The sequence below is a fragment of the Henckelia pumila genome, chromosome 2, assembly GCF_033568475.1.
Source record: "Henckelia pumila isolate YLH828 chromosome 2, ASM3356847v2, whole genome shotgun sequence".
In the NCBI taxonomy this organism is placed as follows: domain Eukaryota; kingdom Viridiplantae; phylum Streptophyta; class Magnoliopsida; order Lamiales; family Gesneriaceae; genus Henckelia; species Henckelia pumila.
Window position 1 is genome coordinate 103591500 of NC_133121.1, and position 25548 is coordinate 103617047.

At 39.1% G+C, this 25548-nt stretch overlaps 1 protein-coding gene across 5 annotated transcripts in view; it reads right to left on the reverse strand.

Annotated features, from left to right (window-relative positions):
• Positions 1 to 17537, reverse strand: part of LOC140880242 (anaphase-promoting complex subunit 1) — a 39521-nt gene extending 21984 nt beyond the window's left edge. For 3 of the 5 annotated variants that reach the window (XR_012149617.1, XM_073284525.1, XM_073284527.1), the window contains exons 1-10: positions 17191 to 17537; positions 16512 to 16575; positions 15664 to 15748; positions 15215 to 15501; positions 13980 to 14085; positions 13687 to 13844; positions 7009 to 7196; positions 6865 to 6934; positions 6020 to 6190; positions 5044 to 5531 (exon numbers count right to left, since the gene is read on the reverse strand). Coding sequence is in view for 4 of the 5 variants with exons in the window: in XM_073284525.1 (XP_073140626.1) it covers positions 5044 to 5531; positions 6020 to 6190; positions 6865 to 6934; positions 7009 to 7196; positions 13687 to 13844; positions 13980 to 14085; positions 15215 to 15501; positions 15664 to 15748; positions 16512 to 16575; positions 17191 to 17423 (1850 nt within the window). In the remaining variant the exon portion in view is untranslated. Of the gene's footprint in view, positions 1 to 5043; positions 5532 to 6019; positions 6191 to 6864; positions 6935 to 7008; positions 7197 to 13686; positions 13845 to 13979; positions 14086 to 15214; positions 15502 to 15663; positions 15749 to 16511; positions 16576 to 17190 lie in introns of those variants that run through there. The other 2 variants (XM_073284526.1, XM_073284528.1) reach the window with 2 other exon arrangements.
• Between the last annotated feature and the right edge of the window lie 8011 nt (positions 17538 to 25548).

The window sequence follows — 25548 nt, forward strand, 5'->3', positions numbered from 1 at the left end:
AGCAAAGCAAATATCTGGTCGGGTATGAGAGAGATATATAAGTCTACCCACCAATCGTTGATATCTGCCCTTGTCAGTAGGTGTATGATTTTCTTCTGTTCCTATCTTGACATTTGGATCCATTGGGGTGTCGGTTGGTTTGCATCCTAGCATTCCTGTTTCTTTCAACAAATCGAGAACATACTTCCGCTGAGAAACTGAAATCCCAAGAGAGGATCTGCCCACTTCCATGCCTAGAAAATACTTAAGAGGTCCAAGGTCCTTCATTTCAAATTCTTTTGAAAGAACACCTTTTATCCGATTCATTTCCCTCTCATGATTTCCAGTAAGCACAATGTCATCCACATAGACAATAAGAACTGTAACTTTGTCATCAGAATTTTTAACAAACAGAGTATGATCGGACTGACACTGTAAATATCCATCACTAGTCAGCACATTTGTAAACCAATGAAACCATGCTCTAGGTGATTGTTTTGGCCCATACAAAGATTTTTCTAGCTTGCACACTTTGTTCTTCATTGTTTCTGGCATAAATCCCGGAGGAATGTCCATGTAGACTTCTTCTTCAAGATTACCATTCAGGAAAGCATTTTTTACATCTAATTGGAATAAGAGCCAATCGAGATTTGCAGCAATAGAGAAAAGTACTCTGATGGTGTTAAGTCTGGCAACTGGTGCAAACGTCTCCTGATAATCAATTCCATATGATTGTGTGTATCCCTTTGCTACTAGACGTGCTTTATACCGTTCAATACCTTCATCCGGCTTATGTTTGACTATAAAGATCCATTTGCACCCCACAGTTCGCTTCCCTAGTGGAAGTGTAGTAATCAGCCAGGTTTTGTTCTTTTCGAGGGCTTTGATTTCTTCAAATGCTGCTGCTTTCAACTTTGGATCTTTGAAGGCTTCCTCGATAGATGATGGTGTCTGAACTTTATCTATACCAGAAACAAAAGCACGATATGCAGGTGATAACCCCTCAAAAGAGACAAAGTTACTTATTGGATGTTGAGTGCATGCCCTCTTCTCTTTTCTTAATGCAATAGGTATGTCATCATTATTAGAGTCATAGTTGAGATCAACAGTACCTTGATTATCTTTTGTGGATTCTAACTTTGAAGAATTGTCATGGTCTGGATGATTTGGTACTGGTTCATGTGGCATCTCCGTTTGAACCTTATTTCTCCTAGAATAGACCTTGAGTGGTGTTTGATGAGGATCGGGGTCAGACGGAGACTCAGGCAGAGTTGACTGTAGGTTATTCAAGGGTTCGAGCAGTAAAGGATCCCAATTTGGAGATTCACTGCTACGCTCCCCCTGAATGGAGAAATTGGGGTAGAAAGGCTCATTTTCGAAGAATGTAACATCCAAGGTGTGATAGAATTTTCTAGTGGCAGGGGAATAACATTTGTAGCCTTTCTGATTGGATGAGTACCCAAGGAAAATGCATTTTAGGGCTCGAGGGTCGAGTTTGCTGCGGTGCTGGGAATGAAGGTGGACAAAAGCAGAGCAACCAAAGACTTTGAGGGGAAGAGAGTGAATAAGGTGCGTTTTGGGGTACGATGCAAGGAGAGAATGGACAGGGGAATGAAATTTCAGTACCCGAGAAGGCATGCGATTAATCAAGTATGTGGCAGTCAGGACAGCTTCGCCCCAGAAGTGTTGGGGTACTTTGGTTGTGAATAAAACAGAACGAGCTACCTCAAGCAAATGACGATTTTTACGTTCAGCAACCCCGTTTTGTTGAGGGGTGTCAACGCAGGAGCTTTGATGAATAATGCCATGAAGGGCAAGGTAATCACCCAATACAACATTAAAATAGTCACGGGCTCGATCAGAACGGAGTATTTGGATCTTGGCCGAGAATTGGGTTTGAATCATGGTATGGAAAATTTTGAACAATGATGTGGCTTCAGATTTATCCTTCATCAAGAAGACCTAAGCGAGCCGTGTATGATCATCCACAAATAAGAGGAACCATCGAGCGCCAGTGACATTATTGACGCGCGACGGACCCCAGATATCACTGTGGATGAGGGAGAAGGGGGCCGATGGTTTGTACGATTGGGACGTAAAAGAGTGACGTGAGTGTTTAGAAAACTGACAAATATCACACTGTAAATTTTTTGAGATTTTATTACTGAAAAGATACGGAAATAACTTGGAGAGATACAAAGAGTTTGGATGCCCTAAGCGATAATGCCATAATAACAAGTCACTATCCCTATTGGAATTAAAAACGGAGCAGGAAGTAGAAAACAATGAGGCTGGAACACTTGGAGGCCTAATTCTGGGAGAAGCGTCCATCCGGAGAAGGTCAGCACAGCCAATCGTCTTCCCTGAAGCCAGATCCTGAAAGATACAAGAGTCACTATTAAATACAGTGCGGCAATGGGCTGAGGAATTAAGTTGACTCACGGATAATAAATTGCAAGTAAGCTCGGGCACAAAGAAAACAGACTGTAAACAAATATCCCGGTTAAGAGTAACTGAACCAATACCAACCACCGAGGAGGTAGTCCCATTAGCAATCCGAGCGGAACGAGAATCCTCACAAGGACGATAAGAGTCAAATAACAACAAATTCCCAGTCATATGATCGGAGGCACCCAAATCAACAATCCAGGCATTAGATAATTTTTGTTGTGAAAGCAGAGCATTGGCACAGTGAGCAATACCAGAGTGATGGGCACTATTACCAGCCCCTATGAGTGACGGGTAAGAAGTGGATGGAGTGAGCATGGATTTCAGCATCTCCATTTGTTCCTTGGTGAAGGGCAGCGGAGTTGAGGAAGAACTATCAGCGGCAGCGATAGTGGACTGGCGAGGCCGAGCCGGCTTCCAATCGGCTGGTTTCCCGTGGATGCGCCAGCAGGTGTCGAGGGTGTGATTGGGCCGTTTACACTTTGGACACCATGGGCGGCCATTGCGGATGTTGGGCTCACCAAGGATGGCAGCGATTGCTGGGTTATGGGCTGTTGGTCCTGGGCCAGTAGTGAAATTGGGTCGATGAGTGGGCAAGGGCTGACCCATCAACAGACGGAGAAGAACCATGAGCGCCCAACATCAATTGGCGCCGACTTTCTTCATGGCGTACCTCAGAAAAAACAGCACGAAGGTCAGGCAGTGGTTTTGTGCCCAAAATACGGCCCCGGACAGCATCAAAAGAGATATTGAGGCCCAACAGAAACTGAAATACACGCTTGGTGTCCAAGATAGAGCGGAAGAGAGCTTCATCGGTGGTACAGGTCCACGCATGGGATGCGAACAAATCCAGTTGTTGCCACAAGCGAGTGAGAGCGTTAAAGTAGGTGGTAACGCTGTCCTCCCCTTGGCGTAGACCATAAAGCAGGCCCTCAATGCGAAATAACTCCGACGTATTCTCTTGAGATGAATATGTGGTCCGAACCGCATCCCAGATTTCCGCAGCAGTTTTGTAGAGGAGGAAATTCTCACCTATATCTTGGGTCATCGAATTTACGAGCCACGACATGATCATATTGTTCTCGGCAGTCCATAGTTTGAATTTTTCATCTTCTACAGCAGGACACGTCAAGGCACCGAAGAGATGATCCTCCTTTCCCTTGCCGCAGATGAACATCTTGACGGACTGAGACCATTGGAGGTAGTTGTGGCCGGTTAATTTATGGCAGGTGATAGAAGAGAATGGAGAGGCGTCGGGAAGATGGTTCGCGACAGGGGCGGCAGGCGGCAGTTTGGACTGTGAATCCTCTTCGGAAGATGCCATACTGCCGAACGAGATCGTGGCTAAAGATTACCCGGATCTTCTGATACCATGTAGAAAACTAGAAACAATGTATTGTAGAAACAAATTCTATTCTCATTGAATGATGAATGAAAGATACAACCTAATATATAAAACTGAAAAAGTTAAATTAAGGAAATAATCTATTTCTACTTTAAAATATATTTTACCCATATTACAAAGATTGAGAATACTAGGAAATAAGGAAAAAGAATATTCAACACACCTTACCAAAGAAGGTGTGATAGGCATAATTTTTAAATTCTTATATTTAATGTGAGTTTTATTAAAATATTACATGACCTTTAAGTAGCTAAATGATCAAATTCCTCTTGATCTTCCTAACGAAACCACTAAATGGAGAGTAGGAGTGACCTTGGAATTAAACATGTGGCTAGAACTAAAATTTAGTCGAAAATTGAGAGAAAGAATGGCTGCTCGCCGCTGCTGTAGTATATTTACTGTACTGTTTTTTGTTTAACCGATGTGAAAATAAAAGAAAGACAAATAAAGAACAGAAGAATAAAAGAAAGAGTTGGGCGCAGCAGTAATTAAGCATTGACGCTGTTACAACATTTGACTTAGGTTATTGGGCCACATTGGCCATGGCTTTTTGTTTTTATATTGAATCAACAAATTGGCCCAAGGTTTTGAGTATTTCACAATGCGCAGCATCACACCTGAACCTTTTGCAAGGGGTGCACCGGAGAGACCAATCCACTCCTGGATGTATGTACTGAATGGAAAATTTAGACAGCAAATATCTCCACATCCGTAAAAACCACATTCTACCTGCTATTTGATTTTTTGGACCATTTCTACTTGTAGTTGGAGTTGCTAATCATTGTACAACATAAATTTTACAAAAAACCAAAAAAAAAACGATTACTAAAAGTAGACTATCGGAATAGCTGCGACTTCCATGTTTAACGACTGCATCATCAAAGAGTTTAGCTATTCAAAAAATTACATGGCGTTCATCTAACAACTTTTACAAAAACAAGAGCATCACAAAAATCAACATAACAAAATCTGCTTGCTGTTTAAAATGCACAAATCATTAAAAAAAAGTGGAAAAGGATGCCATTTGGGAATGCTCCTAAATTTTCCATTTACAAAATACAAATGGCAGACATTACATCCTAATTCCTACCACTCAAGTCTCAACTTATAGTTATTCCATTTCAGCTTAGCAAAAGCGAAGCCATATGAACCACTGACATGAATTTGAAGATATTCATGGAGATTAAAAAGAGCTTTATATTAGTAAATACCTTTTCCGGAGAGTGTCGAGTTTAAGAGTTTCATAAACTGCATGCAATGAATCCAAAGTTTGAGTCAGCAACTCCATATAGAATGATATATCAGCATTATGTCTATCAACAACTGATCCGGATGAATCTGAATTCTGCATGACAGATGGCTTTCCAGGGCAAGGACTAGCTATATAATTACTTCTCAAATATTGTTTGTGGTATTTGCTCTTCACAAGGAACTCCCATGATGAATTTGAAACTGAATCTGCCAATAGTTGAGAGGCAGGACCAGGCTTCTGACACATCTGCAATATCACATTACAGAAGGACTTCCATTCTGAATCAACATTGGAGTCTTCCTTGGCTAAATAAGCTGAATCACCATCACTCCATAACAGGACAAGGAAGTGAGCAAACAAAGTAGAATTAAGCCCTTCAGCCATTGCCGCGATACAATCATTAGTCAGGGATGATGAAGGGCTCCGTCGCAATGCACACCTGTAAATCTAGAACAAAAAGAAGGTATTATTCATGATTTATGCTACAAAACTCTATAGAAGAGCAAATATAATATAATTACAAATCGAATGAGCAATTAGAATTAGATTTGAACTGTCATGACTTGCTGTGTGTCAAGAGTCTAATTCTTCAGCCTTAAGGCAAGGGATCCAAATTAATTCAGAAGTTTTTTCCCGCTTTCGAAAAATATAAAAATAAGCATGCATGCATGCACATAGGAAAAATTATCTTGCTCCCAACAAAAGTTGAGCCAAGTAGTTTAAATGCGTTTGATGTGTCTCAGTTTGTTCCAGAGTTTTTTTTGCTCATAACAAGGTCATTTCTAGAAAGTTCCAGGAGCACAATCTAATGTTTGGGCTGTTTTCTGCAAATAATCTGCGAGGAAAAAAATTCAAGTTTGACTGTACTAGTCCTTCAACTGCTAGAAATGGAAGTTAAAATTTTCAACATACCCATACATATTTCTGAAGCATACCTGTCCATTGTTCAGAACCAAATTAATGCGTCCTTCGACAGCATCAGTCAAACTCACAATCTTCAAATCATGGTTCGCTGTGTTGGTGACTGATAGCTTTATATTATTAAAAAGCAGCTCTTTACCCAAAGCAGAAGACATAATATATTTGCATAAGCATAGCTTCCCAGACTGAAATTTAATGGCGTAGAGTAGGTTAATTCAGGATACCATGCATAATAAATCAGTAGAATATTAATCTACAGAGGGTAAACCATCGAATGCCAAAAAGATACAACAAAAAACAAGTTAGTCTTTTCTTGACCGTGAGTTAACTCCCAAAGGAAGAATCCAAAATATTTTAATGCATGTGTAAATCATGTTTTCCAAGTTGACATTAGCCACGCGGAGTTGTGCAAAGCATTGAAGCTATGGTACGTCTGAAAAGGACAAAATGCATCAGATTTAGTCCAGGGACCTATTGTAACTTGCGTATGTAGCATGGTCTTCTGATATGTATTTCTTCCACTATTTTAGCAAAAGATACAAGCAACAGTTTCGTCTTCTTATTAAAGCCACAAAAGGAACAACAATTACAAACTGTGAAAGTAAACAATTTTTTACACGACGTAACTTTAGCAAGCAGCATGGAAGAAGGTAGGCTGCCAGGGACTCAAAAAAATCAGGTTGACATCCATGAGTGCAACAAGCAGGATGATTTGGGTTCAGTGACCGTCAAAATTTACAATATATGGGGAAAAAGGAAGGCTGTCAGTAAGCAGAAGTTTATAGAAGGAAAAATCATCAGATACAGATGCCGATATTCTGCACAGATGTAATAATAAGCCAACAATTTAACAACTTACATAGAGAACAAGGTCGGATTCTGGGGTCAGAGCAATTACATCCGTCATTGGAAGTTGCCCTAATTTTGCTCTGCATGTCACACCTTCGATTCACAATATGTAAAGGAACCCAATAAATAAGAAAAATGAATTAAGTAGATTTACTTGGGACGAGTGACAATAACAGCAGCGGCAGCAATTGCTGATATGCACCAGCTAACATCAGGGTTCATATCGTAAATGACCTCATTATTTAGTTCCAGACTTTGCAGCCCCAAAGACAACAACTTCTTTTGATCTTGAAGAAGGAAACATATTATAGGAGCACCATCCAGATCACTCACCATAAAAACCTGAAAAAATTTTCAGTAAGACGGTCCAGAGAGTTTATGGAAATAGGCATGGGAAAGACAAACAAGCTTCAAAACGAATGTAACAAATTTATTTATGATGGTAATGTTTAAGGTAAGTCCGATATCGGACTGGTATCATCGAAGTTAAAATGTGTTTTTCAGGGAAGAAAAAAGAGGAAAAATACGCATTGAAAGAAACAAACCCAAATCAACAAGAAATAAGGATGTTGACCAGCATGGCTTCTGATAGCAAAGTTTAGATACATGCAAGGAAGGCATTTCTCCAATAACTAGAATTTTTTTACCAAAATGAAAGTAGGACAATTAGTGTAGTAGAATAGATTTACACGATGTCCATTCATCCCATATGGTCTTACTAAGATCAAGCACTGATCAATCATGGGTCAGGCTGTTAGGCTGGTTTATGCAAACTGATAGTATCTTCCCAACAACACACAATAAAACAGTAAAGGAAAATGAGAAATATATTTGATATTGCTATCAAATCCCCAGAAAACTCTCTGTATATTCCCTGGCAATGCTAGTACAAAGTAAACACGATGATATCAAAATCATTCCTAACTAACTCCTTCACTCCCTGCCCTATAATATTCCCTCATCCCACGTGCATTCTTAATGGGCCATTTAATTGGACCTCTTGTGCCTTCTGGTGTATACATATTTTATTTTGGGCTTAGGATTCTCATCCAGGCCTCTAACAATACCCTCTCCCTCAACATTAGCCTTGTCCTCAAGGCTAAAGCTCGGAAATTGAGATGAAACTTCCGCTGCATCTTCCCATGTAGCTTCTTCCGTAGGTCGACCTTTCCATTCAACCAACACCTGCAATCTGTCTTCGTCCCCTGTTTTTTTGTATCTATTCGCGAGAACCCTTTGAGGTTCAAAACCCATTGCAAAATCTGTCTCCAGACCCTTTGGCAGCTCCTGCGGTACCTGCCCCGCCCTTACTGCCTGCTTCAACAATGACACATGAAAAACTGGGTGCACTTTTGAGTTCTCAGGTAGTTGCAACTTGTATGCCACTGCACCCACCCTCTCCAACACCTTGAATGGACCATAAAACCGAGGAGCCAACTTCTGAAATACCCTCCGGCATACGGATTGTTGTCCATGTGGCCTTAGTTTGAGGAATACCCAATCCCCTACTTGGTACGATACATCTCTTCTCTTAGCATTGGCATACTTTATCATCCTCTGTTGTGCCCGTTGTAGATTATATTTAAGCTGTCTCAACACTTCATCCCGATCGAGAAGCTCAAACCCCACTGCCGCCACCTTAGTTTCACCTGGCACAAATTGTGTCAGTACCGGCGGCTTTCTCCCATAAACCACCTCAAAAGGTGTCATACCGGCTGAAGAATGATAAGTGGTATTGTACCAAAACTCAGCCCAATGTACCCAATGAGCCCAATCTCTTGGTTGTTCAGCAGAAAAGCACCGTAAATAAGTCTCGAGACTCCTGTTCAACACTTCGGTTTGGCCATCGGATTCAGGGTGATACGCTGAACTCATTGCTAATCGAGTACCATACAACCGGAATAGTTCGGTCCAAAAGGTGCTCATAAAAATAGGATCACGGTCGCTTACAATGGAACGGGGAACTCCATGCAAGCGAACCACCTCTCGTGCAAATATATCAGCTACTCCTTTCGCATTGAAAGGATGTTTCAACAGGAGGAAGTGGCTGTACTTAGATAAACGATCCACTACCACCATCAACACCTCGTACCCCTTGGATTTGGGCAACCCCACAATAAAATCCATAGAAATGTCTTCCCATATAGCCCCAGGAATAGGTAGGGGCTGCAATAATCCTGCCGGGCTCATTGCTTGATACTTCTGTGTTTGACAAATCTCACACGCTGCCACCATCTGCAACACGTCTTTTTTAATCCCCACCCAATAAAAATTGCTAGCTACCCGCTTCAGTGTTCGCACAGCACCTGAATGTCCTCCCGTTGGGGTTATGTGGCACTCCTCCAATAGCTTGTGTGCCCATGTCGACCCTTTTGGGATCACTAATCTGCCCTTGTGTAGTAAACATCCATTAACCAGCGAATAAGGGCCAGTGCTCCCGTTGTTTATTATTATCTTGTGAATGACTTGTTGCAAACTAGGATCCTTGTTTACCGCGTTCTTCAACTCATCAATTTCTGCCCAGAGTGGTACTGAGATGATGTTCAATTCAGCAGCCTCGTCCCTTCTAGACAACGCGTCGGCTGCCCCATTTTGCACCCCTGCTTTATATTTGATCTCAAACTTATACCCCATTAATTTAGCTAACCAATGCTGCTGATTCGGGGTGGTAATGCGCTGTTGTAAAAGGTGTTTAAGTGATTTATGGTCGGTCATTACGATAAACCTCCGACCCAACAGATAGGGGCGCCAGTGTTGTATAGCCAACACTAGGGCCATCATTTCTTTCTCATAGGTAGATTTGGCTAATGCCCTTTCGGCCAACGCCTTGCTAAAATATGAGACGGGCCTGCCTTCTTGAGATAAAACCGCCCCGATTCCTCTTCCCGATGCATCACATTCGATCACAAAATCTTGGCTGAAATCTGGTAGTTTCAATATAGGAGTTGTGCTCAACAGTCTCTTAAGTTGCTCAAAAGCCTTCTCTGCCCCTTCATTCCACCCAAATTTATTTTTCTGCAGCAATTCTGTCAGCGGTTTTGCGATCTTGCCATAATCACGGATGAATTTCCGATAATACCCCGTCAAACCCAAAAAGCCCCGAACCGCTTTTACATTCATAGGCCTCGGCCACAACTGAACACTGTCAACCTTGCGAGGATCCACTGCCACCCCTTCCGCAGAAAGAATATGTCCCAAATAATCTATCTTCCGGACCCCAAAACTGCATTTCTTTTTATTTAACAGTAATTTTTTGTTGAACAGTACGTCGAGAATTACTTGAAGGTGATACAAGTGCTCGTCCCACCCTTTACTGTAGATGAGGATGTCGTCAAAGAACACTAGTACAAACTTCCTCAGATAAGGCCGCAACACATCGTTCATTGTGGCTTGAAAGGTCGAGGGTGCGTTTGTTAACCCAAAAGTCATTACGAGAAACTCGTAATGTCCCATATGTGTCCGAAAGGCAGTCTTGGGTACATCGTCGGGTTGTACCCTAATTTGGTGGTACCCCGACCTCAAATCCAATTTGGAAAAATACACCGCACCGTACAACTCATCCAACAGCTCATCAATGACTGGTATTGGGTACTTATCTGGAATTGTGATCTCATTTAAAGCCCGATAATCCACGCAAAATCTCCAACTCCCATCTTTTTTTTTAACCAATATGACTGGGCTCGAGTAAGGACTACAACTAGGTTGTATCACCCCTGCTGCTAACATCTCGGCCACTAACTTTTCAATTTCATCTTTTTGCCGGTGAGCGTACCTATAAGGTCTCACTTGGATCGGACCACACCCCTCTTTAATCCTGATTGCATGGCTATGATTTCTCTCCGGTGGCAGTCCCTGTGGACTCTCAAATACCCCTCCAAACTGTCCCAGGATACTTCGTAAATCTGGAGGTTGTGACATTTCCCCATCTTCATTGTTCTCCCCTGCATTCGTTTGATTAATCGAAAGCAGAGCCGCACAAAACTCTATCCCTACCGTTTTCACAAGGGAACGAAAGGAAACCAGGGACCGTTGCAAAGTAGGATCCCCATGCAGCACTACTTCCTCTCCAGCCTTCACAAAAGTCATCCGCATTTTACCCCAATCGACTTTTACCTCCCCTAAAGTTCGCAGCCAATCAACACCCAAAATCACATCGACTCCCCCCAATTCAAACAAGTACCCAACAAGATCTAATTGGCATACCCCGAGGTTCAAGCCAAGATTTGGGCAGACCCCTTGACACGATAGCCTGCACCCATCCCCCAAGAATACCCCGAATTTCACAGACTCGTCTACCTTCAAGCCCAACTTCTCAACTAAGGTTTTTGATACAAAGTTATGGCTAGCGCCACTGTCGATCATCACTATCACCTCTTTTTTCCCAATCCAGCCTCTTAATTTCATCGTTTGGGGGTGAGAGATTCCACCCACCGCAAATAACGGCAATTCCAGTGTGCTGTATTCTTTGATGGGCTCTCCTTTGATCTCACCTTCTTCAAAAAAAACTTGCTCTCCTTCTGACTTTTCTTCCTCCTCCACTTCGTCCTCTGCTAGTAACGTCACCCGTAGAGATTTGTGAGGACATTTATGGAGTGGTTGAAAAGGCTCACCACACCGGAAACACAAACCCTTCTCTCGACGATGCATGTATTCTTGGTGGGAGACAATTTTTCCATCTCGCGGTGTTTGATTCTCTCCCCGACCTCCGCTATTTCGATCTACGGCATAATTTCCACCAGCCCATCTCGCTGGCCGTATAATTGGGGGACTCACAAGGTTTTGGGCCCTAGAATTGGAGTAATTGGCTCCTTTCTCACCTTTTGGGCCGACCTCACTGGTTGGGCCGAACAAAGAATTGTGCTTATATTTTTCACTGTCACTTCTCCCAGTTCTCAACGTCGATCCATACCCCTGATCATGTCCCCTACCTCCCCGATGGCCTATCACCGAATACCATGACCTAGAGGAGCCCTGATAACCGACGAGCTCTTCCTCAATCGCCCGAGCTAAATCCATGGCTCTCATAATTGTTCTTGGTTCATGAATCCCTATGCGGCGGTGGATCTCCTCCCTTAACCCACTAAGGAAGTAACCCAGACATTGCTCCTCTGGAAGATCACCTACTTGCGCCAGAAGCACTTCGAATTGTTCAATGTAAGTCTCCAGCGGTTGATCATCCTGTCGCAGCGAGGATAACAACACAAATGGATTAGCTGCTTTTCTGCCCCCATAACGTTTAATCAACTCCTCTGCAAATCTGTCCCAGTTCATGCTCGGGATTTTCTGTCGAAGCCACTGGAACCAATGATATGTAGGACCCTCCATATGAATGTGAGCCAACCGTAGACGATTATGCATTGGTGTCCCATGTAGTTCGAAGTATTGCTCAGCCCTTCCCAACCATCCTCTAGGGTCAACACCATCGAAGCCAGGTATGTCAACCCGCTTCAACGCCTGTCTCATTTCATCGTCTTGGTAATATTTTTTTTTTTCTCGATACGGCTCTCGTCCTCCACCTCCCATAGAACCGCCGCCCATCTCCTCGTTCTTTCCTCCCTCTGTCTCAAACGGATCCTCTGAATCTCCTTTCACCTTGCCGAACACCCACTGTTCCATTTTCGCCTGGGCAGCAAACATTTTTGCCTGAGACTCGGCGAAGCTGGCTACTGCCTTGGTGAGTGTATTGATTGCCTCCTGCATCTCATTCACCGTCTTCTCCAGTACTTCCACTTTTACTTCCGATCGCGTCATGGCTATATTTTTCTCGATCGGATCCCGGCGGGTCGGACCAAATTGTTAGGCTGGTTTATGCAAACTGATAGTATCTTCCCAACAACACACAATAAAACAGTAAAGGAAAATGAGAAATATATTTGATATTGCTATCAAATCCCCAGAGAACTCTCTGTATATTCCCTAGCAATGCTAGTACAAAGTAAACACGATGATATCAAAATCATTCCTAACTAACTCCTTCACTCCCTGCCCTATAATATTCCCTCATCCCACGTGCATTCTTAATGGGCCATTTAATTGGGCCTCTTGTGCCTTCTGGTGTATACATATTTTATTTTGGGCTTAGGATTCTCATCCAGGCCTCTAACACAGGCGCCTAATGCGGGAAAATATTGACGGATAATTTAAATATGGGCAGGGCCGCAGTATCAGGGCTTAGGCATCCTCATGCAGCCCATCGTTATTTAATAATTAACTTTGTAGTATGTATGACATAAAACTTGGTATAAGTTGTAATATTTCACTTATATGAATGTTGAATATTATGCATAATTGCATATCACATAAGATTTCACAAAAAAATAAAGAAAAGCAAAATATGTCATCAAAAGCATAGGAATATACATATGTATAAGTAAATCAACACTCATCACAAGTAATATCATATCTTTCAAGTAAACCTACTGTGACCATACATTTTTCACCAGGACAATTTTCAATTTAAAAATAATCGTGACAAAAAATCATAAGAGTGAATATTGTAGTTATCAGGACTAGTAATAATTAGGTCCGAATATTGCATAGGATCATAAATGGGAAAAGTGCGCCCGGCTAAAAATTTCATTATATTATTTTGGTTACTCAAGTTTGGGCTAATCTATCTCTGTCCCAGTTAGATCACACGGTGCTACAGTGGGAAAAACATGCTTAGGCTGCCCAAACCCAGTTCTTGTAGTCGATTTTAAATTGAGCTGTTTATTCAAACAAAACCATGTATGTTAAAGACACGAAAAGAGAATAACAGTTAGGTTTCTGAGAATGAAAGGTAGGACCTTCAATTAGAAGGAACCGAGAGAAAATAATAAGGCTTTGGCACCTGGCTAGCAGCTGTTTGTGACCCTTTCCCCTGCCATATTCTTCGGAAAAATAGCTTTCTCATCATGTCATGAGAAACTAAGCCAGATGATTTAGTATTTGATATTTCAAGATCGGAGTTCAAAGCCTCCACAACCCAAAGAGAATGTTGTGTCTTCCCTGCAAAATTACATTACGAATTAAATGACACTCTCTCCATTAACAAGTCCATTCAATGAGGTAAGCATAATAGTGCATATGCATTAAATCAATCCATTTAACAGGGAAGTGATGAAATTAAGTTATTTTAATTACCTTTGTTGTACGACGCCATCAGAGGAACATAATCACTCGTCCAAATTGTCCTTTCATCAAATTCCCACATCACATTAAACTTCCCTCTTTCTTCAATATATGTTAACTGAGTAACCACGTAACATTATATTTTTTATTAAATAAACATATGTTAAACAATGAGCATGAGAATAAGCTAGAGAGAGATACAAGCACACTAAGATACATTTTGTTTTGGCCCCTTGGCCTATTTTCACAAACAGATTAGCCATGGCATATGAAACTGTTGGTGTCTACATAAACTTACAAACACACCAAGATGGTGACATCTTTAAATTAATGAAAAACCAAGTTATGAATATGAGACGGAAAAAACCACTTGATGGCAACAAGTGGTGGACTGAGCAAACAGCAAAGGTGGCAGTCGCCCTCTTCGAATAAAGATAAATTTAATTTCATGAGTAATTTATCCTAAAATTCGTCCTAAAGATGATATCTTTAAATTAAATAAAAAATCATGGATGAATATGAGACGGAAGTAACCACTTGATGGCAAGAAGTGGTGGACTGAGCAAACGGCAAAGGGTGGCAGTAGCCCTCGTCAAATAAAGAAAAAACTTAATTTCATGAGTAATTTATCCTACAATTCAAATTTTGTTTGACCTCACTCCCTTCCCCAAAATCCTGGGTCCCACCCCAAAAAAAGAAATTAAGGATAATCAAAAACATCAATTTTGCTTTATTATTCCGTTTCGAGTTAAAGATGCATATCTTTCATCAAATTTGGGCAATGACAGCCACTCCTCAAAATGATAAAAATGATAAAGTTGATGGCAAGCTTATCATTTAACTCCAACAACAATGGGGGAAAAACTCAAATATTAGTGATTGGACATCATATTCTAAATGAAGCTTCTTCACGTGTATCTTAAATGAATCTGAGTCACTAAATGACACATTGTTTATCATGAATGGTGTGAAGATTTCTTACGTGTAGTGAGCAAAAGATAACAACTACACAGACCAAATACCACACATTCAAGGCAGGCCCAAAGTAGAACAGGTTAAAATAAACTCAATCGAAAACAGTATAATTTGAACATTGAAAAATAAATGAAGCGATGCTGGTTTCTTAGCAATATATGCAACCAAACTATTTATACTAACAGATGGTGACAAACATGTGACGATAGCAACACCAAGATACACACAAACAAAACTGTATTTTTCTAGATATTAAGAAGCTATATCAATACCCGGGGAACTTCAAATGGATCCTTCAAAATCAGATGGGATGATGCCATTGTTCCATCACCTCTGATACCAAAATCAGGAGAATGCATTGGAAAGTAATTATTCTGAGGACTGTATCCACCATCTCTTTTTGAACGAAACACATCACGAGCGCTTAAAAGGGGGTTTGTTGATGAAAATGACATCTTTGTCAGGAAATTACAGTCTGGTGCATGTTGGAGAAGTAAGCCAAAGGGAAGAGGCCATATAGATGTTATAGTATGAGGAAGTGGAATAGATGCCACTTCACCTGTTGGAATTGGAACAAGATCAGCTAGCATGAGCATCTAAAAGGTTATGATTACTATGGTGATTAACACGATACAGCATAGAAAAATGGTATCAGGATCCTGTCGATCTTTATCAAAGTCTGTAATATTTAATATTTAAAAAAGACAAATGGTTGACACACCTGACACACCATATATGGTTAAACTGTTAACTTCAAGAACACAGAGCAAGGCTTCAGACATATCACCCATCCGGCACCAGCATGCCTGCATTTTAGCAACAATCTTGAGCATCCAAGGACGTAGATGAAGGCTGAAGCAACAGCTCAAATTAATTTATTAAATGTGACAATTAAAACTAAATCTCTCTCTTTCAGCTCATTCCCGCCTTAAAAAAGTTAGAACTATATTTCCCCAAGGAGAAATGGTTCATATCACAAGCCACTGGGAAGGGTCTACTTTAGGAGATATCTGCAAAAACCATTATTCTTATTTTCGTAATTGCTTGCTTTAACAGGTACACGGAAAATAAGAGGTGAGGTGACCTGATGATTTTTTAAAAACATCGACATATCAATGATATTGCCTTCAGGTACTGAATCAAAACCATCCCTTCGTACTTGACTCTAGAAATAAAAAATGGTGAAAACATTGTGTGAAACTAAAACATCTGGATCCAACTTATGTCTGAAAAGCTCCTTTTGGAGTTCGAATTACGACAAATAGCAAATCTTATATGATATATCCTCACTTGAGCACCTCTGCATCTTCCCACAGACGGCACAAGCCTGGGAGGTATTGTTACATAAGCCTGGCAGGCAGGCGAATTAAAATGTTACACCATTCATTCATTGACTTGAACAGTTGATGACTTAAAGATGAAAGCTTCTAAGGCGCTTCATGGAATTTGGTAACTCAGTTGTCAATGGATTATGAGTCATGCTGAAAAGAAATTGAATTCCCTATCATATAGTAAACTATTCTTAGATCTCCAATAAAGCAAGACTAGAGTTTTAGAAAACTCGATCACCTTCATAACTTTGGAGGGCAGCATAAACCTCTTATACACTCTTGAACCAGTACTCCACATGATTCTGCCATAGTTTCAAGTCAGTTAGAATTGAACATGTCTCCACTTGAAATGCCAGAATCAGAAGCACCTCATTGGTAAAAAAATAAAATTTTCAGTAAGAGTAAGATCGTTATTGATTTATACTGTTGAACTGGTGAAAAGTTTCATCTTATCAGATAAATAAGTTGCAGTTCCCAGAAGCTAAAGCAACCATGTTTATCTTTTAACTTCGACGAATCAGGAGACTAGAAGAGTCAGTTTTTAACTGACCACGATCTTCCCATTCTTGCAGTGATTTTAAATCTCATACAATGCGGATATTTGTCCGCGACTGGATTAACCAATAACCAGCTCACATGGAAATTGCATGGTGAATAAAAGTTTGGGATATCCCAACAAGCATTTAAGCCAAGAGGGTAGCCATAACCGATAAACAAGTTTCTCCATTGTCCCTCAAACTTACATGCCATTTTACTCGTAGACCAATGTGGACCATTAAACACGACAATAAGAACCATGAATCCAAAGTTCTCATTTTAAATCAGAACATATCCTAAAAAAAGTATGACCAGTAAAAAAAAAAGACCAGAAATCAAAGCCAGGATTTCAAAAACAATTAAAGAGATTGAAGATTCACCTATTTCCTCTGATGAAAAGTTCGTGATCACTTCCATCATTGGTCAGCGCAGAAGCATCTTCGAGCTCTTCGGAATCATCTCTCTGTTTAGTACCTTGAGGATCAAAGAGGTAGTAACGGTAATCGTCGTCCGGAGGTTTGCTGCCATCCAACTCTTCGGCTGATAAACCATAGGGTTTGAATTCTCTGATGATTGTTAGTTCTCGGGTGCCGGTGGCGACGCTGCCGGTCATCTCCAGAGTCGACGCCACTCACGGTGAATATCTCCCGCCCTTTTTATTTTCTCAAAATCAAAATAGACCCCAAAACCCTAGCGAGAGGTTTTAGTTTTAGTTCGATGGTGCTGATTTGGTTTGATTGGCGCGCCTCACTAATTTTGTCATTTTTTATAACTTATTATTATTATTATTATTATTATTATTATTATTATTAAACGGCATCACAAGTGTTTACATTCTCAGGTAATTATATTAAAATCTGTCTTAATTTTAACAACTCGATCGATATTTTAATTATTTAGTATGACTTAAATAATGTGATTTGGATTTTGGAACATTTAAATTCACATTTTTCAGACAATTATATAAAAATTTATCAGACGTAGTTAAATATTTTAGACTTATATAATGTCAATATAAGTTGCTTAAGTGATGAATTATATGCTGGATTTAGGCCTATGAAATTGACAGTATAATTAGGTATCAGATCAGGTAATTCGGATAGTTCTTTATAATTATTATGCTCGAAATAAGCATATCTCAAGTTCGTGTTCAAATTCTAATTGTAGTGCGGACAGTTATTTCATATATTTGTAAACTAGATCAATATTGTACTTGTACTATAAAAAATAAAAAAAAAAGTAATTGACTTTCATTTTTCGTCTCAATCGCAAGAACATCGAACTTTCGTGGAAGAGAATGTGATATGAGTGGCTTTGGTAATGACAAGTTATTTCTTCTTTCATCCTATCTCGTATGAGTGACATTCTGATGGTATGACTAAGTTCTTTTGTTTTCTTGTCTATTTGATTAAAAGAGTTGGCTAGATATGATTTAAAACAACAAGGAGCTTAGATTAAGCTCTCAAGTATATCACGCAGCTTAATTTTTATATATTGTAAATTATTTGATTATTCTTTTGAGGCAAAACGGTTTTATGAAGTATAATCACACTTTTAAAAAAAACAATGAAAAATTTGAGCAATTAATTTGACAAATATTATTTTTCACACGAAAAAAGAGGAGGTTTAAATATACAATAGGAGGGTTTACAAAAAAAAAAACACACACACACACACAGCTGACCGATTTATTTTGCTAAAATTCAATCTAACTTCCTCAATGTTTATTTTATTAAAAAACAAAAACAAAAAAAAGAGCCCATAATATTTAATGTTAAAAAGTATTATAATATAGTATAGATATATTAAGGGGTAATTATTTTAAAATCCCTAAACCTAAACATAAATTTCTCATAACTCCCTACATTCAAATTTTTTAGTTTGCACTCCCTAGTGGTCCCCAATTTTGATTAAACAAGTATTTAACTAGTCTTTTGTACTTTGACATTGTTTTACCTATCGAACCAGTTCATGTCGTGAAAAACTATTGGTTGCGCAAGGTTTCCAGCCTATATACTTCAGATTAGGGTCCAACATACTTCCGTAAAGTAAATCAAATTTAAATACATCTTTGACCATAATGTCGTCGGGTCATACCTGCCGAGTTTTACGAAGTGCTCCTCACACTCCAACCACGCAGTCGCAACAGATGGTTTCTGCACAAGCTCCTTCAACGACACCCAGCACAGCCTTAATTCATTTTCTACCTTAAGGCGTATGGTATATAAATTTAATTATAAAATATGAACATGAAAGAACAAGAGACTTTAAAAAAATTATTCAGACATAATATTATTACATAAATCAACTCCTTTGAAGAGGAGAAGACAACTTGTTTAGCTACTCATAGTAGCCTTGTTCTTGAAATACATAAACGAAAACTTATTACAATAGAAAGATAAATATTACAACAATTTTATTCGTAAGAAAACTGAAGGGAATTATCGATGTCTTCAGCTTCCTCAAATGCCTGTATTTATAGCTGTAGTTCCACTCGTTTCACCGAGAAACTTCAGGAAATCTTACAGCTGTCTTGTATTTCTTTATGCCATTATTGATGGCATCTTTTACTAGTGAAGGAGACAGTTGTCTTGAATTTTTTATGCCATTATTGAAGGCATCTTTTACTAGTGGAGGAATCACATGTCTGCTACTTTTTTTTGGCTTTATTCTCCTCACATGCCTGCTTTATTGTTGTCGGGGCATCTTTTGCTTTTGAAGTAGACCCCTGTGAAAACGCATCTTTGGTGGTCCTTGTCCACCTTTGCTTGTCTCGAAAAATCCTTTCGATCCGTTCGGGGTCTAAAGGTTTTTTCCAAATTCTGGCTCCTTCTGATTTGGGCATTCTTGGCAGATATTCTCTGACCATCGTCCAATATGAGTCATGTTACAAAATTTTCGGCGAGTTTCTTTACTCCCCGGCAGCTTGTTGTTCCACAAAAGATTTCTCTTCTTTTCGAAGAGTTCTTCCGCAAATGCTGTAGTTTTTCCTGTCATTGTGTTCAACAGGAACGATCCGTTCACGGAATTCTGATAAAATTTGAATGGAAACTTGACTTTGTCCATCTCAGTAAGGCAGACCCAAATACCCCATGCCCTTCTGGTTGAGATCTCATTTTTCCCGAAAGTGGACACCAAGGGTATTTCTTCAGTTTTAGGATCCTTGATAAATTTATGACTGTTTATATCAGGTCTCCTCAGCTTGATAAAATGAAAGGGTTCGTGTGATCCTTTCACTGTTGGTTCTGGAGCTGCACTGAAAAAATATAACTCAAGCACATCTCCTCTTGACAAATGATCATTATTTATTATTTGCCCATGTTTCTTGGACTGCTTCCTGAATCCATTTTGGTAACTGTGATATCTCCAGAAAGCTTGGTGACGTTGTATAAACTGAGGCCAAAGCCCCAAATTCATACCAGAGTTTTACATCTTTAGGATTGACATTGTTTTTTAGCCAAACCCTTGGATATATTCCTGCAACATCAACCCTGCAAATGTTCGGGTTGATTTCATTCCTTGTATTCAATTTCTCCCACTTCTGTTGATAAACTTGGAATGGAGAAATAATAGATGGATTAGTATCAATCTTAGATTTGCCCTTGTCAGTGTTGGGCCTAAGATTGATCTCTTCCTCTTTTACCCCAGAGGCGGAGGGTTGACTTGATGAGTTATCCTCATCAATTGTTGCTTCATCCAGATCATCAAAGGCTGATGATAGATTAGCTCTTGTTTCTTGAGTTTTAGATTCTTCAACATCTTGTTTCACAACCGGTGGTTGTATTTCTTGTTTTTGTAAAACCAATGGTTTTAGTATATTTTGTTTATGAGAAACCAATGGTTTCTCTATAGCCTTCACAATTGGCCCTTGAATAGCAGCCCATAGTTGTGTTTGAGCTTGCATACATCCTGTAATTCGATTAGATACTTTGATCCGATCAGCTTGTTGTAACCTGCCGGCCATTTCAGCATTAATGGCTAACTGGTTGAACTCGTTTTGAAGCAACCCAAGGTGTTCCCTGAGATGCCTCTGCATTTTCAGGATGGAATCCACGTCACTGCCTTCCATCTCTTGTTAAAAAATCTGCATGAATATTTTCATGAGATTTAATAATAACAATATCAAAAATATAATTTTGACATAATGTTTGCCATCTTAATAACCTAGCTTTCTCAGGTTTAGAATCAATCTTATTCTTTAGGAAAGCTTTTACCTGGGTGTTATCAACCTTCAGAGTGAATTTTTTAGCAAATAAAAATAATGGCCATTTTTCAAAAGCCCTTTTAACCGCATAAAATTCCTTCTCGTTGATATGCCATCTAATGGCTTCAGATTCTGAAAAAAGACCGCTACAGTATCTGCATGGTATTTCCCCATCTGGAGTGATTTTGGTAAGGACTGCTGCCCACCAATCGTCACTGGCATCCGTAAATAATACCAGATCATCTTCATCTACGGGTATAGCCATTTTTGGGAGATTCTTACATATCTTTTTTAATTGGTTTACCCCTTTAGTATGGTCATCAGTCCATATAAACCTAGCATCCTTTTTTAACAAAGGACTGAACACCTTTCTGTACATTGTTAGATTGTTAATGAACATCCCTGCAAAATTAACTACTCCAAGAAAACTCTGGAGTTGTTTTACATCTTTGAGTTTATCTGGAAAATTCTTTACCTTTTCCACAATATGGGGTTGTAGAATTATTTCAGTTTCATCAATCTCAATATCGAGGAATTCAATTTTCCTTGTTGCTATGACTGCTTTCTTTTCAGATAACACCAGTCCTTCTTGTTTACAAATTTTAGAGAAAATATCTAAGTGTTTAACGTGTTCGTCTATATTTTTTGATGTTATAAGAATATCATCAATATAAACAAACATAAAGTTGAAATAATCTTTAAAAAGGTTATCCATCTTTCTTTGAAATATCTGGAGTGCATTAGCCAATTCCATAGGCATAACTTCCCAAATATAGTGTCCTTGTGGAGTAGAGAAGACTGTGAATTTCTTACTGCCTTCTTCCATTCTTATCTGGTAGAATCCAGACTTACAATCAAATTTTGAGAACACTCTAGCATTTCGTACACAGCTAATTAGATGTTCTCTACTAGGTATGAAGTACCCGTCAAACTCCAGGATTTTATTAATACCTTGGTAGTTAATAACTAACCTGGGTTTTCCTCTTTTATTTCACCATGATTTCTGACCAGAAAACCTGGGCTACTATATGGTGAAACTCCTTCTTTGATTAGACCAAGGTCCAAATATTCCTTGATAATCATTCTCATATCCCTTTGATCTGTTATGTTCATCGGGATAGGCTTATATCTGACGAATTCATACTCTTTGCCTTCCTTTAGAGTAAGACTGGCTTTGAGTTGATTTCTATCCTACCATGCCAAAGGATGCTCATTATAACTTTCTTTGAGCCTCTTTTTGACATCTTCAAGGGATACCTTATTTTCTAACTCTATATCTCTATGATTTAGAGTTACCTTGAGAAGCTCCATATCTTCTGTTTGGAGTTCTTGTTCTGTTGTTATTTTCAACATGGTTTCTCCAAACCTTCTTGGATCTTTCATTTTTGGATGAAAAAGTTGTCCCTTATCACCACGCTGGCTACGAAATATTATCGGCAATTGTCGATAAAAAGCAACTTTGAGTCTTTGAACGATAATTTTATGATCACAAATTGTAGTGAACATAAGTCTTATTGACTCATTGTCTTGTGTGTACTTCTTAAACATTTGTAAAAAGTTATTTTCTAACAGGATATCAGCTCCTGTATCATGAAAATAGATTGGTGGTGTCTTTACCTTGTACCAAGGTGTCTGACCTGCTCCTCCTATAAGGATCTCTGCTTGTTTTATTCCTTTGCAAAGAATTAAAATTCTTCGAGAGAAATCTCGTCCAACAATTTTTGGCAAATCTTCTTCACATTTTTCAGGGAAGACTCCTCTTTTTGCTGTACAAATTCCTGCTCCCGAATCAATATAAGCTGCAAAGTATTCAGCCTTATATTGTTCATACAACATCCCTATCGGAATGTATATGGAGAAAGGACTTGTTGTCATTTTTTAAAGGGATTACTAAATGGCCCTGCCATTTTTAACAGACTGTGTTGTAACTCAATAATCCGATTAAGACTATTCACCTTTAGTCTTCCTAAGGCTTCAGAAGGTAGAGTATGGTTACTCCTTTCTATCTCTTCAATGCGATCTAGTAATTCATGTTCATGACTTACTAATTTCAACAGCTGCTTCTTCCATCTGTTTGTAAACAGAGTTCTCAAATCTGATTAAGGGATTGTCCCTAATCCAATTCTCTTGGTTTTCCATTTCGTAGAATTCTTATTGAATCCTCCAAGTCTTTTCTTTTGTCATGAACTCTATTCCTTTTTCAAGGCGTTTCCATGGTTTATGGTCCTCCAGAAACTCTAGACCAAGAATGAGTTGATCCACTTCTTTTCGTGGAATTCCACATATTTGAACTTCCAATTCTCCAATATTTATCAATCCTTGGTAAGTTCCTTTTTCATGTTGTTCCAAATAGTAAATCGAGTTACAAGGGAAGTGGTTCCGATGACTTGTAATATCGAATACTATTTTCACTTCTTTCCATCCTTCTGGAGATCTAAGTTTTCCTATTATAGAAAACTCTTTTTCTTCTGGTGGAATTTCTTGAATAGGAGATTTGTCCCATCTCCTACTTGTCATTCGGTTTCCTTGAAAAGATAACCTTCGAGGTTCTATTTTAAGGTCTCTGTATAGAACTGGTCTGTCTTGGATTTAAATGTCTGTTTCCTGAATTAAAGGAAACTCGATTCTTTCTGGGTATATTGCATGAGCAACTTTCCCAAAGATCTCTGAAATTTCAATGAACTCATTTCTAATAAATAATTCAGAATGATGAGTATTAGAAAGAGCATATGAAATTTGATATGTAATAGAATATGGTCTATTACCTTCCTTCATTAGTCTATTTTCCTTGAAGTTTTGATGCAACGTCAAGGCTCGACTAAAGTCCCTGTCAGCTAAATTGTAGGCTATTCTTGGATAGATAACTCCTACAATTTTTCCTGCACAAAGATTTCCTGAGATAGTACCCAGGACAACATCTTGAATATTCCCCATTCGTTTATCGCATACTACGATATCTATAGGTGAATCTATTCCTTCTTTAAAAGTTGCCTTGATCATTATTTGGATTGCTCCAATATGAATCCAAGACATCGTCCTTGCTACCTCACCTTTCAACTTTTGCAATTCCTCTCTTATTTCTTCAAAAGGAATTAACTGCATCTCTATTTGATTACTTGTTAACTCCATGGGGATTGCCATTTCCCTTCTGGATACTTTGTAAATCAAATTATGTCTTCTTTGTCTAAGCCCTAGGTTGCCTAAGACTCTTTCTACTTGTCCTGCCGAAAATCCCTAGTACTTTTGTAACGTTGGATTTTCTCTCATAATCATTTGGATCATATTATGAGATATCGTGGTTTGGCTAGAGAATCCAGCCAAACTTTCATGTGTTTCATGCCGAAACACTTCTTCTTTATTCTGATTCTGATTCTGATCCATCCTCATAATCTTCTTGACTAAACAATATCTCTTCTTCGTATATGCTTTCATCTGAGGGGATATCCTCAAATTGATATACTTGGACTAGATCTTGAAAGAAGACCGTATCATCCATATCTGGTGTTGCTTCAAAGAGTTTAACTCCTTTTTTCTCGTTTTCTGGACAATTTGTAGATATATGTCCTCTTGCTCCACATGTCCAGCAGTTGCAATCCTTGAAACTTTCACTTGCTCTTGTATGAGTTTTTCTTAAAGTTCTTCTTGATGGTGTTCTTCCCCTGCTTTGTGATGAGCTTGTTACTGGGGATGTTCTTGTAGGTCCACTTCTTCTTCCTGACCTATAAGATCTGGCCTTTTGTTTGGACCAAAATGTTCTTGGTTTTCAAGAACTTCTCATTCTTTTATTGTAGGGATTACTTCTGAATTTCTTCCTTTTAAATCCCTGTGATCTGTTTCCAATGATCGTTGGAAGATCATTATCTTTACAACATAAAGGTGTACGTTTATTTATACCCCTTATTTTCTTGTAGTTCTTCTGTAATGCTGCCATATGGCACCATTCTGCCAATTTTCCTTTCAAAAAGGATGCGCGTCTTGCCAAAGTGTCAAGATGACCTGGAACGTATTCTTTAATCAGCATTTCTCTCCAGGGACTTGGCATTTTTGCGAAAAATAGCTGAATAGCTACATTTTCCTCGACTTCTGAATTCCATCTATATTTAGTGAATAACATAATGTATTCATCAACTAAACAGATATCATGTAACTCGAGGCTATACAAAGCTTGAGTATATCTTCTCTTTTTCTCTGTATCTTGATTGTTGAAATAGTCTATCCCTATGAATTGTGCTTTAAATAGGGTGGCCATTCTTTCTCCAATTTCGCTGAGGGATTCTCCTGCTAAGATTGATTCCTTCGTATCTGGCATAGTCATCTCCCAAGCAATCTTGACAGATCCCATTAGACTCATTTCTAGAAGTTTAATGAATCCTTCTTTATTGAGATCTAATGTCCCTGCTGCAATTCTCATAGCTGACGTCCAATCATCTATAAGATCTTCTCTATTTTTGAAGTCCAAAACATCAAGGTTTAACATAACCCCGTAAGGATGTATTGGATCTAAAACAGTTTTTTCGTAAGGAGTTTGATGGAG